At 50.3% G+C, this 18,401-nt stretch overlaps 1 protein-coding gene across 1 annotated transcript; it reads right to left on the reverse strand.

Moving 5' to 3' along the window:
- Window positions 1-7,885: 7,885 nt before the first annotated feature.
- Window positions 7,886-14,442, reverse strand: LOC141095772 (uncharacterized). Its single transcript, XM_073582075.1, has 3 exons — window positions 13,505-14,442; window positions 9,907-10,031; window positions 7,886-9,384 (listed from the first exon to the last, which is right to left on the reverse strand). Exons 2-3 carry the CDS (start codon window positions 9,971-9,973, stop codon window positions 8,540-8,542), a joined length of 912 nt encoding a protein of 303 aa, XP_073438176.1. The 5' UTR covers window positions 9,974-10,031; window positions 13,505-14,442; the 3' UTR covers window positions 7,886-8,539.
- Between the last annotated feature and the right edge of the window lie 3,959 nt (window positions 14,443-18,401).

The following is an 18,401-nucleotide window of genomic DNA, read 5'->3' on the forward strand; positions in this document are numbered from 1 at the left end:
TCTCAACAAAGACTGAGCAAAAAAATGTTCATATTCCATGGAAAAATATCAACAATGTGAATAGTAGTTATTACATATTAACACTAAAGCAGACACCAGAAGTGACAAGCATTGAGAGGAGACCACTGGACCACCAGGGATGCTGAGCACTTGATGGCACCAGTATCAGCAAGTCAGTGTGCCAGCATGATAAATTAACAAACCACTGGACCACCAGGGATAATAAGTCTGTTCTAACAGAATAGCTGGTAAGCTATCATCGGCAATACACAGGCCAATAAACTATTAGGGATGATGAGCATACCACAGGACCACCATGGATGATGATGATGAGGAGGAGGAGACCTCAGCAACAGGGATAACAGGAATACTTAAACCACTGGATGACTATGGATGATGAGCTGCACACAGGAATGCTATGTCAATGAACAGGTCACTGTCCCAGCATGCAGAATGAGCAAAAACACCAGTGCACCAGGGATAATAATCTGTTATATAGCACAAAAGTCACTGGATCACTTGTAGAGACAAGTATGTTATTAGACCACTATGGATGATTAACAGACCACTGGCCCACCAGGGATACTAAGTCTATGATAATGAAGCATCATCAACAATACACATAATGAACTATTAGGGCTGATAAGCATGCCACTGGACCACCACGGATAATAATAACGGTAGTATTCCAGAATGAGTCCCCACTGACAATACACAAACCACTGGACCACCATGGATATTGAAGTGATCACGAGACAGGCCACTGTACCAGCGTGGAAGATGAACAAGCCTCTAGACCAACAAAGAAAAAAAAAGTAGTCCATTATACGAGAGTGACAATAAAAATATGTCTGGACCACTAGGGATGTCAAGCATGCCATTATACTACAATGGATGACTAAAAGACCACTAGATCACAAGGATTAATAGTCTCTTGTACCAGAATGGATGCTAAGCCACCACTGGGCTGATAGGGATAATGAGGAGCCCAGAACACCTTTGTAACAAGGCGCAGGTCACTATATCAACATCAAAAAGTAATAAACCACTAGATCACCAGGTATATTGTGTAGGCAATTGTGCCACCATGGATGATGAACAACCCATGGGGCCATTAAAAATAATAACATGACACTTGACCACAGTGGATAGTGAGCAGCCCACAGCACCATGGATAATAGACACTTGACCACCAGGGATAATAAGAAAACTAGTATAACACCATGGATGATGAGCAAACCAGTGGGTCCTTATTGATAATGAAGGGACCCCTGGACCACCAGGAATATTAGGAATTATAAAAAATAATATTGGACCACCATGAATGATAAGCAAAGCATTGGACCACCATAGGAAATTTGAAAGCCATTATACCGCCATAAATGATGAACAGACTGGGCCAGAAGGAATAATAAGTATGACACCAGACCACCATGGGAAACATACAAGCCATTGGACCACCAGGAGTAAACTAAAAGCCATTCAACCACCAAGGACAGTAAACAGTCTCCTAGTAGCAGTGCAGTCTTTGGAGGAAAACGGATCTTTGATCTCCCTGTCCAAGACCCATCGTATATTGGGAACACCCCACATGGCCTGCCATATACCAGGAACACCCCACAAGACCTGCCGTATACCAGGAACGCCCCACAAGACCTGCCGTATACCAGGAACGCCCCACAAGTTCTGCAGTATACCAGGAACACCCCACAAGGTCTGCCATTTACTTGGAACACCCCACAAGACCTGCCGTATACCAGGAACACCCCCTAAGGTCTGCAGTATACCAGGAACACCCCACAAGACTTGCCGTATACCAGGAACACCCCCTAAGGTCTGCAGTATACCAGGAACACCCCACAAGACTTGCCATATACTGCAAGCACCCCACAAGACCTGCCATATACCGGTAACACTCCACAAGGTCTGCCGTAAACCAGGAACACCCCACAAGGTCTGCAGTATACCAGGAACACCCCACAAGGTCTGCCATTTACTAGGAACACCCCACAAGGTCTGCCGTAAACCAAGAACACCCCACAAGACTTGCCGTATACTGCGAACACCCCACAAGACCTGCCATATACCGAGAACACTCCACAAGACCCGCCGTATACCAGGAAAACCCCACCAGGCCTGCCGTGTACCAGGAAAACCCCACCAGGCCTGCCGTATACCAGGAACACCCCACAAGGTCTGTATACAGGGAACACCCCACAAGGCCTGCTGTATACAGGGAACACCCCACAAGGCCCGTCGTATACCAGGAACACCCCACAAGGCCTGCCGTATACCGGGAACACCCCACAAGACCTTTTGTATATCGGAACACCCCGCAAGACCTTCTGTATACCGGAACACCCCACAAGACCTGCCGTATACAGGGAACACCCCACAAGACCTGCCGTATACTGGGTATACCCCACAAGACCTGCCGCATACTGGGAACACCCCACAAGACCTGCCGCATACTGGGAACACCCCACAAGACCTGCCGTATACAGGGAACACCCCACAAGACCTGCCGTATACTGGGTATACCCCACAAGACCTGCCGCATACTGGGAACACCCCACAAGACCTGCCGTATACCAGAACACCCCACAAGACCTGCCGCATACTGGGAACACCCCACAAGACCTGCCGTATACAGGGAACACCCCACCAGGCCTGCCGTATACCAGAACACCTCACAGGACCTGCCGTATACCAGATCACCCCACAAGGCCTACTGTATACAGGTAACACCCCACAAGGCCTGCCGTATACCAGATCACCCCACAAGGCCTACTGTATACAGGTAACACCCCACAAGACCTGCCGTATACCAGAACACCCCACAAGGCCTGCTGTATACAGGGAGCACCCCACAAGACCTGCCATAAACAGGTAACACCCCACAAGGCCTGCTGTATACAGGGAACACCCCACAAGATCTGCCGTATACCAGAACACCCCACAAGACCTGCCGTATACTGGGAACACCCCACAAGGCCTGCTGTATACAGGGAACACCCCACAAGGTCTGCCGTATATCAGGAACACCCCACAAGGTCTGCCGTATATCAGGAACATCCCACAAGGTCTGCCGTATACTGGGAACACCCCACAAGGTCTCCATACTGGGTGGTCAATGTGTTGTAAATAAAGTCCTTTGTGGTCCAGAGCAATGAATGTTATCTTAGTGAAGCTCCTGGTGTTCCAGGTCAGTGAACATTTTAGGCTAGTTTCACATTAGCGTTTTTTAGCGCTGCGCTTCTTGCGCAATAGAAAACGCATGCAAAAAACGCATCATGCGTTTTGCATGCGTTTGCGTTTTTTAGACGCATGCGTTTTAACCAGTTTATAGCCATGTTAACTCTTAAAACGCATGCGATTTCAAATGCAGGCGTGTGCATGTCCATGCGCACGCCTGCGTTCCCATAGACTGCAATTTTTTTGCGCATTCCGTGCGCTAGCGTGCACATGCGTTTTTTACGCCGTTGGACAGACCCAAAAGGCGCACACTGCAAAAAAACCGCATGCGCACGAAAACGCATACGTGTGCATGCAAACGCTAGACCATGCGCCCGCCATGTTAAACATAGGGGCGCATGGCGCATGTGCATGGACGCGCACGATGCACTGTGCTAAAAAACGCTAATGTGAAACCAGCCTTAGTGAAGTTCCTGGTGGTCCAGGTCAGTGAACATGTTAGCGAAGTCCCCGGTGGTCCACGTCCGTGAATATGGTAGTGAGGTTTCTGGTGGTCCAGGTCCATGAACATGTGAAGTTCCTGGTGGTCCAGGGCAGAGAATATCTAGTTAGCATCCCTGGTGGTCCAGAGGAGTGAAAGTTTCCATGGTCCCCTTTCAGATTGCTCTTATGGAGGGTTCTTGAGCAGCTGCTCTCTTTGTCGGCCACACACTGGTTGCAACCACATGGCAGAACCTGGTCAGCTCCTTTAGTATGAACATGCATCTCTATGGAAGTCCTATCACCGCTCTGTTAATATGGACATGTGTAGGAGGCCTAATGTAATACACAGGGGATATAAAAAGTCTACACACCTCTGTTACAATGCCAGGTTTGGGACATGTATGAAGAATCCCACAAAGAAGAATTATTTCAGAACTTTTTCCACCTTAAATGTCTCCAATAATCTGCACAAACCCATTCAGAAATAAACTGAAATCTTTTCTGGTGGAAAAGGGAAAACAAAGACCTTAAAATAATATGTTTGCATAAATCTGCACACCCTTATACTAATAGCTTGTTGAAGTCCCCTTTGAATTTATGACGGCATTCTGTCTTTGGGTCGGAGTCTATCAGCTTGGCACATCTAGAATTGTAAATCTTTGCCTACGGTTACTCGCAGTAGCTCTGAATCTGTCGGATGGCGGGGGCGGGGTGGATTTGCCCGCACACCGCTCCCTCTTTAGGTTACCCACAGATTTTCAATTTTACCCGGGTCTGAGCTTTGGTTGATCCACTCCAAAGCTATCTTCTGGAGTTTCTGCTGATGATTTGGAGATCACTTAGTGACTTTATCGCACTGAAAAGTGAAATTTCTCTTCAGCTTTTTAGCAGAGACCTGAAGGTTTTGATGCAAAATTGACTGATATTTGGAAATGTTCATAATTTCCTCCACTTTGAGTAAAACCCCAGTTCTAGCTGTGAAAAAAACAGCCCCAAAGCACAATGCTGCCTCCACCATGCCTCACTGTGGGTATGGTGTTATTTTAGTGATGTGCATTGTTGGGTTTGCACCTCTTGGAATTCTGGTAAAAAAGTCCCAACTTGGTCTCATCAGACATAATGCATTTTCGAAACCACATGGCGTTTGGCAAACTTCATGTAGGTTTTAGCAAACCCTAGCCATACTTGGATGTTAGGTGCAAGAAAAGTATTTCATCTTGCCACTCTATCCTAAAGGCTGTGTATATATGAATAATATGGGAGATTGGTGTCACGTGCATTACACAACCAGTACGTTGTGCCTGAAATTCCTGCAGCTTCTTTAAGGTTGCCATCAGCCTATTGGCAGCCTCCAGGACCTTCTCTATTTACCCTCTAGGCATAATGATTTGGACCAATTTTAACAATATTATTTGGTGACGTTATCTTTGTAGTCCCTGCAGACAAATTAGTCTGCCTATTGTCCCTGGTGGGCTAGTGGTTTTTGTATTCTTGGCTATTGAGTGTCTTTGGCTTTTCAGTGGCCTGCTTGGCATTCACCAATTTTGATTCAGCCCTATTAGTAATACTTGCTCCTACTACAAATCACTGCCAGTCCATGAATGCATGTTATTTTCTGATCTTTGTAGACAGTTTCCATGTGAATGTAGGGATCTGTGCCAGCTATTACCATAATTATATGTTGGTATGGTTACTTTGTGGTCCCTGTGCGCATATTGATCTCCTTTTGATCCCTGGTGGTCTGGTGGCTTTTGGATTTCTTGGTAGTTTAGTAGCCCTGGGTGCTCAGTTGCCATCCACTAACCTTAAATTTTCCATGTTTATTAGAAATGCTCACTCCCTTTGCCGCTGCGGAGCGCTGTCTGTATGGGACGGTATATTGTTTCAGATCTATGTTCACTTTTCCATCTGGGTAAAAGGGACCTGGAACAACTTTAACAATCATTATTTGGTGATATGCTAAATATGTAGTTCTTGAGGGCATACGGGTCTGGCTAGGGTCTCTGGGGGGTTAGTTCTTTTTGTATTCTTGAATGTTGAGTGGCCCTGGCTGATCAGTGGGTATTTGTTACTTTAACAATTATTATTTGATGGTTTGCTGACTTTGTAGTCGCTACGGGTATATTTATGTGCTTAGGAGCCCTGGTGGGTTAGTGTTTTTTTTTGTGTCTAGGCTGTTGAGCGTCCTTTGCTGATCCATTTGTATGTGTTACTTTAACAATTATTATTTGATAGTTTGCTGACTTTGTAGTCCCTACGGGTATATTGGTGTGTTTAGGAGCCCTGGTGAGTTAGTGTTTTTTTTTTGTATATGGATTGTTGAGTGGCCCTGGCAGATCAGTGGGTATTTGTTACTTTAATAATTAATATTTGATGATTTAGTGACTTTGTAGTCCCTACTGGTATATTGGTGTGTTTGGGAGCCCTGGTGCGTTAGTGTTTTTTTGTGTCTAGGCTGTTTAGTGGCCCTGGCTGATCAGTGGGTATTTGTTACTTTAATACCTATTATTTGATGATTTCGTGACAGGTATATTGGTGTGTTTAGGAGCCCTGGTGAGTTAGTGTTTTTTTAATTGCATCTGGGCTGTTTAGTGGCCATGGCTGATCAGTGGTTTGCTTGGCATCCACCAACCTTAATGTGACCCTGTCTATTTGCAATGGTCTTTACTTTGGGACTTATTATATTCAGACCTTCAGTGACAGATCTGCATTCGGCACTGTTACCGCTGATGGCATTCACTGTGCGGCCTCTTGTAGGTGATGTGTTAGTGAAGCACATGGCAGAGCGGCCAGCTGGACTTTGCTCATCCATATCAGCTGTAGATTGCAGTCACTAATATAAACAATGGTAGTGATGTTTTATATACACGTCAGTCGGGGTATGGCCAGGATTTGGCTGAAGCCGACTTGTATCCTGCTCACTAATTATGTGTACATTGTCATTGTTCTTGTGTGTGTGGATTTGTGACTTGGTCGTCATCCAATGCTTAATGCATGGCAATGAAATCTTAAGTCTTTATTCTGAACCTGGGTGGAGTACAGGCTGCTGGTCCTCTTATTTCTACCATGGGGGTCGTATCTAATCTCATAATGCTGGCGTAAGCCTCAAGTTTTGTTTCAATGTTCTAATGTCTTCAGATCATTAACTGCACCTGTTCCCAACACCCAATAGACCCACACAACCTAGCCATCAGGGGCAACACTTCATAAAGGTGGTCATGCAATCTAAGGCAGTTCTGGCCCAGGTAAGAGCTGGAAAGAATTATGGAGGCGAGACTTCAATTGGTCATCAACTTTAAAGTAGAATTTGTAGTAGAGTCCCTGGTGGTCTGGGGTATTGAAGGAGTTTGTAGTAAAGTCTAAGGCAGTGAAAAGTATTATAGTAGAATCCCTGGTTGCGAGCGGCAGTGAAGATTTTTGTAGTAGAGTCCATGTTAAGGGGTTTGTAACCCCTGATGGTCTAGGGTAGTGGAAGTTTATAAGTTTCACTCCCAACTTGGTTCTGGGACTCCAATATTTTGGGTCCAAATAAGAAATTTGTGTAATGAAGGGGTTTATAGTAGAGTCATTGAAGTGATTTGTAGTAGGGCATTAAAGGTTTATATTCTTCTTTCCCAAGGTGCCAATCTTTCAAGGCCACCTAAGAAATTTGGGCCAGTTTGTCACTTTCCTAAAAAAGTCCAATCTTTAAAGAGGTATTCCTATCTCAGCCATAAGTAAAGTCCCTGGTGGTATGGGGCAGTCAAGAGGTTTGAAGTGGAGTCCCGGGTGGTCCAGTGCAGTGAAGGATATGATAGTAGAGACCCTGGTGGTCCAAGGCTGTAAAGGATATATGCTGAATTCACAGGTTACTTCTTGGGTTCCAATATTTTGAGGCCACCTAGGATTATTGGGCCAGTTTGTAACCACCTAAAATTAGTCCTACTCTGACAGGGACATGCTCATCGGAGTCATTCAAAACCAACTCATCGGACTATATAATGTTGTTTTTGTAACTCCTATAGAAGTTAATGGGGTTACAGCTGGTTTGCTCTTCTGTTTTTCGTAATCTTGGCCATCACATACAGACAGGTACTCCCAGAGGCGAATCTAGCTTTTGAATTCAAATTCTGAATTGTAAAGTTCTGTAAAAAATGTAGGCACTATACTGTATAAAGAAAAAGTTATCATTACCAGAACACCATCAGTACATGAATACATCACCAGAACCACCAATGTACACGGATATTTCACCAGAACCACCATCACTAGATGAATACATCACTAGAACCATCATGAGTACATAAATATATCACATTAACAGCATCAGTACATTAATACATCACCAGAACCATGATCAGTACATGAATACAACGCCAAGTTTAGTCCAGCGATCAAATGAGGTGTTAAGTCAGCCCATATACAATTGTATTGCATGAACATACAACTCCAAGTATGTCCTTACCAATGGTAAGGAGATGCTGTTATTATTATTCTATTATTATTATTATACATTTATATAGCATCATTTATTCCATGGTGCTTTACATGTGAAAAGGGAAAATATAGACAAGTACAATAGACATGTGCAAGACAAGGGACACACAAGTACATAAGGAGAGAGGAGCCTGCCCGCGAGGGCTCATAGTCTACAGGGATGGATGAGGATACAGTAGGAGAGGGAGCAGGTCGGGCGGTGGTTCAGTAGACTGAGGATCATTGCAAGTTGTAAAAAAAGAGAAATTAATCCAGCTCACCGCACTGCCTTGCTGGTAAGATCCAAATCCTGCGCACGGATTTGACTAGGCAGTCAATCAATAATTTCCTATTGCAGGTTGTAGGCTTGTCGGAAGAGGTGGGTCTTCAGGTTCTTCTTGAAGGTTTACGTTGTTGGTGAGAGTCTGATGTGTTGCGGCAGAGAGTTCCAGAGTGTGGGGGAAGCACGGGAGAAGTCTTGTATGCGGTTTTGGGAAGAAGAGATAAGAGGGGAGTAGAGAAGGAGATCTTGAGAGGATCGCAGGTTGCATGCGGGTAGGTACCTAGAGACCATGTCACAGATGTATAGAGGAGACAGGGTGTGGATGGCTTTGTATGTCATGGTTAGGGTTTTGAACTGGAGCCTCTGGGCAATAGGAAGCCAGTGAAGGGCCTGGCATAGGGGGGAGGCTGGGGAATAGCGGGGGGACAGGTGGATTAGTTGGGCAGCAGAGTGTAGGATAGACTGGAGTGGTGCCAGAGTGCTAGAGGGGAGGCCAGAGAGTAGGAGGTTGCAGTAATCGAGGCGGGAGATGATAAGGGCATGCACTAGTGTTTTTGTGGTGTCATGGTTGAGGAATGCGCGGATCCGGGAAATATTTTTGAGTTTGAGGCAATAGGAGGAGGTGAGGGCTTGGATATGTGTTTTGAAAGAGAGCGCAGAGTCGAGGATCACCCCAAGGCACCGAGCGTGCGGGACTGGGGAAAGAGAGCAGCCATTGACATTGATGGATAGGTCTGGTGGAGGGGTAGAGTGAGATGGGGGAAAGATGATGAATTCTGTTTTGTCCATGTTCAGTTTGAGAAAGTGAGCAGAGAAGAAGGCTGAGATAGTAGACAGACATTGTGGGATTTTGGTCAGTAAGGAGGTGAGGTTGGGTCCATAGAGGTGATACTGCAAACTATAGGATTCTATGAGCTGTCCCAAGCCGAAGGTGTAGATGGAGAAGAGTAGGAGTCCTAGAACTGAGCCTTGAGGAAGAGAGAGAGAGAGAGACAGATTTTGGGGTTAATTCAGTGTCTGGAGGATCTGCCGGACAAAAAAAACGTTGCAAGCTCCGTTTGGAGATCTTTGAGGATGTTGACGGACACTAACATTGTGGCGGATCCTCAAAAAAAACGGATGCAACGGACGGCAATCAGTCAGGATCCGCCAATAATGAAAGTCAATGGGGAAAAAAACGGATCCGCAAAGAAAAATGGCGGATCCGTTTTTTTTCAAAATTGGCGGATCTTGACTGATTGTCAAAAACGGAAGTGTGAAAGAGGCCTTAGTAGGTCGTTGGTGACTTTAGTTAGGGCAGTTTCAGTTGAGTGATGCGGTCGGAAGCCAGATTGTAACCGGTCAAAGAGGGAGCAGGAGGAGAGGTGGGAGGACAGTTCAAGATGCCGTTAGTTATTGTTAACAGCCATCATCAGACTGTGGACCGTACAGGAACCACAGTACTGATGAGACGTAGGCAGTATCACAACTAAACATTTGCATCCAGGTACCTAATAGGTGACATCTTCTCTGAATGGAGTTCTCGTTCTTTTGTTCTTCATCTTGTCCAGACACCATGATGACTGTTTACAGCCACAGCTCATCTCTGCAGACTTCTCTCTTCTCTGGTTTTCTCCTGAAACAGTACTCTTAACAATCATAGTGTCATTATAATATTCTTGAACAAAAATATCTGCCGTACGCTGTGCCCCCTACACGAAATATGTCCCTCTCACTGTACATGCCTCCGCTGCTGTCTCCTATAAAATATTGCCTCCACAGTGTCCTCCCTTATAAACTGCTAGTGTCTGCCCTTATCAGCTATAGATGTCACACCGTCCTCCCTTATTATCCATAACTACCAAACTGTTCCCATCTGAAGTGTTCGCAACCATGCCACCTTTTATACTGGGCCCCTCTTCACACTTTCCCCTTACACTATAACCCCTCCTCTATACTGTCCCGTCATACACCACTCTCCTCTGCATACTTCCCCTCCTTTCTGGGCCCTTACATGGTCTCCTCACACTACCCTTCTCTATAGTGCCACTCCCCAGGCTCTATACCGTGACCTCTCACACTCTCGCCCATACTGTCTCCCAACACTTCACCCCATACTGTCCCCTTACACTTTACTACCTCCATACTGTCTCCTCATATTTTTCTCCCATACTGTCAACTCACAATAACCTCCCCCCTACTTTCATGGAGTGTATTTCCTTCTCCACCATCCTAATAACTTGCAGTTTCCTTCTTCCCTTTTCTTGTCTTTGTGCAAATGATGGAAAAAAGGTTTTTGCACTTTTAAGGGCCTTTTTTTAACCCATAACATACCCGTGTACAGGACATTTTGCCAAATCACACACAAAGAAAACGGAGTGTAACGTACACAGATGTCATGGTTAATTGTATTGGTAGAAAATAAAACACTCCACTCAGCATTCTGCTTCCTTTCTGTCTCTGTGTATTCAGCAAAAATTACATAAGAGTCTGTTCTCACTGTTCTGGGCCGCATGGATCAGTAATGTAATGTATGTACACAGTGACTGCACCAGCAGAATAGTGAGAGCAGCTCTGGAGTATAATACAGGATGTAACTCAGGATCAGTAATGTAATGTATGTACACAGTGACTGCACCAGCAGAATAGTGAGTGCAGCTCTGGAGTATAATACAGGATGTAACTCAGGATCAGTAATGTAATGTATGTACACAGCGACTGCACCAGCAGAATAGTGAGTGCAGCTCTGGAGTATAATACAGGAGGTAACTCAGGATTAGTAATGTAATGTATGTACACAGTGACTGCACCAGCAGAATAGTGAGTGCAGCTCTGGGGTATAATACAGGATGTAACTCAGGATCAGTAATGTAATGTATGTACACAGTGACTGCACCAGCAGAATAGTGAGTGCAGCTCTGGGGTATAATACAGGATGTAACTCAGGATCAGTAATGTAATGTATGTACACAGTGACTGCACCAGCAGAATAGTGAGTGCAGCTCTGGAGGATAATACAGGAGGTAACTCAGGATTAGTAATGTAATGTATGTACACAGTGACTGCACCAGCAGAATAGTGAGTGCAGCTCTGGAGGATAATACAGGATGTAACTCAGGATCGGTAATGTAATGTATGTACACAGTGAACCCTGCCAGCAGAATAGTGAGTGCAGCTCTGGACACGCCCAGGAAGAGGAGGAGCGTCGCAGCTGAGCGTCTGCAGGCTGGGATTTTGCTAAGCTCCTGGGAAGGGAGGTTTTTCTTTTTCCTGCAAGGACTTTCCATCTGCCCCCTTCCCAGGAAAGAGGACTCTCCCTGGGACTGAGCGCCGGGGCTGTGGCCCTGCCTCCCACCCCCCGGCAAGCCAGCTGGGGGTGGGGGGCCTCATCCACCACCAGGAGGCCCAAGGCACAGCCAGCCAGTCCCAGGGATGGGGAAAAAGCGGACACCAGGGGGCCGCAAGGCTCCAGGGTCCAGGACCCCTGAAGTGAAGGCTGTGGCGGGCCCTTCCCCCGGAGGTGCAGCAGCCGGCAGAGGTGAGGCGGGGCCCCCCCTTAACATCTGGGGCTCCAAGGCTGCGGGAGAGCCGGCTACCACCTACGCCTCCCGCATCCATGCCCACCTCCGAATATGAGGAGGCCGGGAAGCAGCTGAGGAGACTTCGGGGGGAGTTGGAGGGAGCCAGGATAATATCTAAAAGCAGGCTCCGTACCTCAAAGAGAGCGGAGGTCGCCGCCACAGTCCAGCGGCTGGAAGAGGAGATTCGGGCCCTGGAGGGCCGGCGAAGTGTCGTCATGGCCGGCAGCGGCCCCTTCCAGGAGAAGCTGCGGAACGAGGACCGGTTCAGGGCCATGGCCGGTGGGTTTCCTGGGGGGTCAGGAGGCCCCACCCAGGTGGAGGAAAGTGAGGAGAAGGAAGAGCAAGATGGCGCCCACACCACACCCGGGCCACCTCCACCTGAAGGCCTGACGAACACCAACAGGAGTCAGGTAACATGCAGTGGGATAGCCCCTGAGCAATTGGCCCTCCCGCTGGACTCCAGTAACGCGGAGCAAAGCGGGAGCGAGGGGGAGGATAGAGGGAGCGGGAGTAATACCGAGGGGGGCTGCCTCATCCTCAGGCAAGTGCGGCAGATGGAATCCCCAGCACGGTTTGGCACGCTGTTGTTTGGGGATGAAGTCTGCCCGGAGGATGAGGCAACCGGGAGGAGGAGAAACAGGAGGCGCAGGCGTAAGGCCTCTGAAGGCGTGGAGGAACAACTGGTTTTTGCTCCTCTTCCCGGGGCCCCTCTGTCCCGCTGTGTGGAACCCGCTACCCACCCCGGCTCGGGCCCTGTGGTGGGTCCGCAGCGAGGGAGCGGGGAGAGAGATGACTGTTGTGACCTGACTGTCGCATCTGGTGACAGTTCAGACCAGGGCAGCGACATGGAGGTCGGTGCTGGTTGTGGTGTTGGTGGTGGTGTCCAGGCTCAGCCCTCGGTGGCAGGGGGGGCTGGCCTGGCAACAGGTAAAGTTGGTACAGCCAGGGCCGCACCTCCGGCGGCGAGTGCTGGGGCTTCTGGGCCCCCCACATACGGATCCGCTAAGTCTGGATCGCTAGTGGGGGTCCAGAAGTCTAGGAAGGGCGAGCAAAAAATCAAACAACAACTGAAGCGGTGCAGGGAGCTGGTCGCTCCTATGGCGGCGCCCGTGGTAAGAGCGGGGTCTCCGGCACGTCGACCCAAAAGGGGGTCCGTGCGGGGGGCTCCGCCGCCACTGGGCGACGAGGGGGAGTGGCCGGCCCTGCCCGTGGCAAGTGGTGGGCACAGAGTGGCGGCGGTGGTCTGCGAGGGGGGCGGGGCCTCCCCGAGTGTTGCCCGGCCTGCAAAGGCTGTGGCATGCGGGGGGGCGTGTCCTCCTCGGCTGCTGTCTCGCTCGCTACGTCCGCGTCACCTGGGGGTGTGTGGCCTCGCAAGGGGTCACTGCTCTGCCCGTGGTGGCCGTGACTGGCTGGGGGGGCGGGGCCACGGCGGGCCTGCTGCCCTCTGTCCCACCCACCCTCCCAAGCAGTGCAAGCAAGCTGCCCCCAAAAGCTGGCGGGGGGTTGTCGGGGTCCCCAGCCCACCTACCTTCATCTGAGGGTGCGGGGACTCTGGCGCCCCCTGGCAAGCCGGCAGAGGGAGTGAAGAAGGATGCAGGGCAGGGAGCTGTGCCAGAGGCCGTCCCTGCCCAGAGCAAGGAAAACAAAAGAAACTCTGAAAAAGAAAAAAAAATGGTGCTGGAAAAACCAAGAGCTGCTCCCAGGCACAGCCAGGGAAATGTGCAGTATGTCATCAGCGCTGAGGCACTTAAAGGGGCAGCAGCACTCTTAGCCAGTAAGGGCAATCATGGAGCACCTGGCCAGCTAGGGCCCCCAGCAGGTGGGAGGGAAAATTGCGGCAAAGGAACTGTTAATGCTGATGTAAATAAAAATGTAAATATAAATAAAATTGGTGCTGAGGAGTATGAGGAGTGCGTGAGTGAATGTGAGAGCGGGGTGACTGATATTTTTGAGGAATTGTTTGTGGACGTGAATGGGGATGTGAGTGACATGGATGAGGGAGTGAATGTGGCTGAAAGTGCTGGAGTGAATGCTGGGAATAATAGAGTGAATGGGAGAGTGAGTGGGAGGACGAATGGGGGTGCAGGCACAAGTGGTGGTGGGAGGGCTGGCCCATCTGCCCCCCCGGCCGCGAGACCCCAACGTAACTATGCGGGGGCCGCGGCTGGGGGTCAGGGTGGTCCTGGGGGGGTCTCCTCGCCTCCGGGCTCCAGGGACGGCGCTTTGCACCACCGTTTCCTGGAGGCCCTTAAAAGGGGAGAAAGGTCGGTAACAGTAGAGGGGAGGACAGTGGACCTGTCTTTCTGGATAGAGAGACACGGCCTTGCTGCCTTCCAAAATCAAAGGGAGGGAGGGACTGTTTGGTCTCTCCCCACAGCCGGGCAGGGGCCGCCAAGAAGGAATGTGGTCCGTCTTAGGTGGGGGGGCAATGAAGCTTGTCCACCCAGGAGCAAGGTGGTGGAGCTCCTCCTTAAGATGGGCTTCGGGGCGAATGACATCTTTGCCCTGATACATCCTTCGGCGTCCCACTTCTTTGATGTCAGTTTCGTGCGGCCAGAGGGGCTTGAGCTCTTCTGGTCGAACTACGAGCTGGTGCGAGAAGAGCCCGGATGGCGAGACTTCGTTGCGCAAGCGGTGTCTCGCCAAAATGCCGTCAAGCGAGTGACCGTGGTGACTTGTAACGAGTCGCTCGCAGGCGTGGACATAATGACGTGGCTTTCTAGTTACGGTGAAGTCACCGAGGTCCCAAAAAAGAACAGGGACGAATTTGGCATCTGGTCGGGGGGCTGGACCTTCATGGTAAAGCTGAAGGTTTCCGGCGGCACGGTCACCCACATCCCTTCCTCGGCGTTCTTGGGGAGGGACAGGATCCTGGTCTTCTACCAGGGGCAACCGAAGGTCTGCCACAAGTGCGGCGACCCCACCCACTTCAGCGCCAGCTGCAAGATGCAGAAGTGTGCGTTGTGTGGTGGGGTAGGCCACCTGGCCGCCTTGTGCAAAGACATTCGGTGCCACCTGTGTGGTGACCTAGGTCACCCGCTCAGCCGCTGCCCTCGCTCTTTCTCCAATACCGCTGCAGGCCCGGTGGGGGGAAACCGTGAGGGGGCAACCTCTGGCGGTGCTTCTGCCGTGGCAGGTGGTGGCGGAGGGGGAAGGGCTGAGGGGCCGGTGAGGAAGGGCAATGCTAAGGCAAGGGGCCCCGCGTATGAGCGGAGGCAAGAAAAACGCCATGGAGGCAAGGGGCAGGTGGAGCCTCGGGAAACTGGGGTGATGCCTGCCCCTCCCTCTAGGCCCGTGGCAAAAGCTTCTGAGGCCCTGGGGGAGAGCGGTGAGTGAGGAGATCAGGAGGATGGAGAGAGAGGAGAAAGCGGCTGACTCAGACGACTCCTCTCGTTATGAAAGTGTCGACGAGGATGTCAGGGGGCAGCCTACAGCATCAGGTGGCAAAAACAAGCGTGCCAACCGTAAATCGGGAGGGAAGAGGGCTGACAAGTCTTCAAAGTCCCCCCCGCCCCAACCACAAGAGTGCATACGGAAGGGCCCGCTGACCCCCCTCTGATCAGACTCTCCAACCGGTTCAGCGCCCTCGGAGGTTCAGATGACAATCCGCAAGACGAGGGTGCTGGGCCGGGGGTAACACCGGAGGGTCCTTCGGGGGATGGTGGAGTCCGTCCCTCAGGGGGCACTGTTCCTCCTGAGTGGGGGACAGGCTTGGAACCCGGGGGCGAGGACACGGGGGGGAGGGATGGACACGTCGGGGGCTTCCCTAAAAAGGAAGGTGTCTGACCCCTCCCCAGGAGGAGGTGATAGCGGGGCAGGGAAGAAACTGGCCATCCAACTCGATCACCCATGATGGCTGAACTCGCCCCATTGACGCTGGCGTCCATTAATGTCGCCAGCATTAAGTCAGATGCGGCTCGCTTCACGGCCTTTGATTTTTTCTCCCGGATTGAGGCAGAAATTTTATTTTTGCAAGAGACCAGACTAACGGACATGGGGGCCATCTTTAAAGCACGGAGGGAGTGGAGGTGCGGGCCCTCATACTGGTCTCTTGCGGCTGATCCGTATAGCGGGGTGGCAGTCCTTTTTAAGACTGCAGATGTTGAATGCCGACGGGTTACTGAGTTGGAAATGGGGAGGTGCCTGATCCTAGATGTCTTCATGAGGGGACAAGAGCTCCGGCTCATTAATATCTACGGCCCACAGTCCAAGTGGGACCGTAAATGTCTCTTCCTGAGGATCAAGCCCTTTCTTTTTACGAGCCGACAGGTGGCCTTCGGTGGGGACTTCAACACCGTTACGAGGTCCCGTGACCGGGGGGGTCCCGGAGACCGTCTGGCTTATGACAGCGTTGCGCTTAATAGCATAGCTAGTGAAGCTCGCCTGGTGGATGTCCACATCCGGCACACCCCAGGCCACGGGGGTTTCACCTACCATAGGGGTAGCAGTAGGTCTAGAATAGACAGGTTTTTTTTGAAGGAGGACGCCATCTTTTCTGCTATGTCCGCCGTTGAGGTGGAGTTCTCCGACCACTGTTTAATTTTCTTTTCTCTGAATGTTGCAGAGACTCCTCGGATGGGAAGAGGGCTGTGGAAGCTCAATTCGTCCCTGCTGGAAGAAGCGGAGGTGAGACAATCCTTCGAGGATTTTTTTCAGAGCCAGGTACCGCTGTTGGATCTCTGTAGTAGTAAGTCAGAGTGGTGGGAGATCTTCAAAAAGCGGGTGGCGGGGTTCTTCCGTCAACTCTCGAACCTCAGAAGTCTGAACAGGCACCGCTTGTATCAGGCTCTGGGGAGGAAACTCGAGCAGCTTGTCTCGACTGGAGGTGACCGTGAGGAAATCTCCAGAGTGAAATATTTGCTCAAGAGGTGCCAGTATGATAGACACACATCTTTAGTTTTTGAGAGGGACTTCGGGAAACTGTAAGATGTCAGTGAATTGTAAGATGGTGACAGGACTGATCGACAGTACGGGGTCCCTGAACAGATCCAAATCAGGGATCCTGGAGGTGGTCAGATCCTTCTACTCGCGCCTCTTGGAAAAGAAGGATCTGGATCGGGATAGGATGTCGGCTTTACTGGCTGAAACCGTCCCTGAGCCAGGGGGTGATCCCTCTCTTGGTGTTTTGGCAGAAGAAATTAGGGAGGAGGAAGTGAGACTGGCCATTGATGGGCTTCGGCCCAAGAAATCGCCAGGTCCGGATGGCTTAACATCCGAGTTTTATAAGACTTTTAGGGGCTCCTTGGTGCCCCTCTTGACAGGGGTCTTTAATGAGTGTCTATCCTCGGGCACTCTTCCCGACTCAATGAGGAAGTCAGCCCTAATTATTCTGTCAAAGGGTAAAGACCTGTCCCGTATCGAGAATTGGCGTCCCATAGCGCTTCTCGATACGGACCGGAAGGTTCTGGCCAAAGTGCTGTTTAATCGGCTGGTGAAGTTTGCACCCCGGCTCCTTTCAGGGGCCCAGCATTGCTCTGTTCCAGGCCGCAGTACTTTTAGTGCTGTGCTCGGTGTCCGGGAGGCAGTGGAGCAGGGTAGGGCAGGCCACTGGAAGGTGTACTTGCTGTCGTTAGACCAAGCGAAAGCCTTTGACCGGGTCAACCATGAGTACCTCTGGTCCATACTTTTGAGGTATGGTCTGCCTGGGAGGTTTGTAAAATGGTTAGAGATCTTGTACCAAGGGGCTGAGACTTTTCCGCTGGTGAACGGTTGGTCAGGTCGCCCTTTTGAGGTGGGTTCTGGGGTCCGTCAGGGCTGTCCGCTGAGCCAGCTTTTATACGTGTTCGCGATCGATCCCTTCCTAAGGAGGGTAGATCGTGGGCCGTTGGCGGGAGTCGGGATGGACCAGGTGGGCTCTGGGTCCTCTCTGAGGGTGGTGGCGTACGCCGATGATGTTTCCCTTTTCGTGTCCTCGAGGGGGAAGGCGGATTGGGTCATGTCAGAGGTAGTGCGCTACTCGGAGGCATCCGGGTCCATGATCAACCGGGATAAGTGTGAAAGTCTCTGGCTGGGAGGGGGAGATCCTAGTTTTGATCTCCCGGACACCCTTCCAGGGCCCCAGGCCACCGCCAAAATTCTAGGCATCGAATTTGGCCCCGGGGACTACCCCCAGCAAAATTGGGAGGGCAGACTTAAGATCGCCGCCCAAAAGGTGGACCAATGGAAGGGTTGGTCTTTGTCCCTAAGGGAAAGGGTTGCCCTGGCTAAAGGCTTTCTGCTTCCCTTGTTAATTTACCTAGGCAGCGTGTGCATCTTGCCAGAACCTCTCTGGACACGGGTCTATAGCCTGTTCTTCCAGCTGTTATGGGGGAATAGGCTCAACCTAATCAAGAGAGAGGTCACATACCGCACGAGGAGACTAGGTGGGTTGGGTATGGTCAACCCGGTAGTGTTCTTAGTGAACACCTTTCTTAAAGCCAACATTT

The sequence above is a fragment of the Dendrobates tinctorius genome, unplaced genomic scaffold (assembly GCF_039654945.1).
Source record: "Dendrobates tinctorius isolate UK_male_01 unplaced genomic scaffold, ASM3965494v1 ptg000070l, whole genome shotgun sequence".
NCBI lineage: Eukaryota > Metazoa > Chordata > Amphibia > Anura > Dendrobatidae > Dendrobates > Dendrobates tinctorius.

Coding starts and splice junctions, on each gene's coding strand:
- LOC141095772 (XM_073582075.1), bottom strand. CDS start 9,973: ATGGTGTCTGGACAAGATGAAGAACAAAAGAACGAGAACTCCATTCAG. Junction 9,385..9,906: donor GAGAAGATGTCACCTATTAG/GTACCTGGATGC, acceptor CTCTTCCTCAAG/GCTCAGTTCTAGGACTCCTA.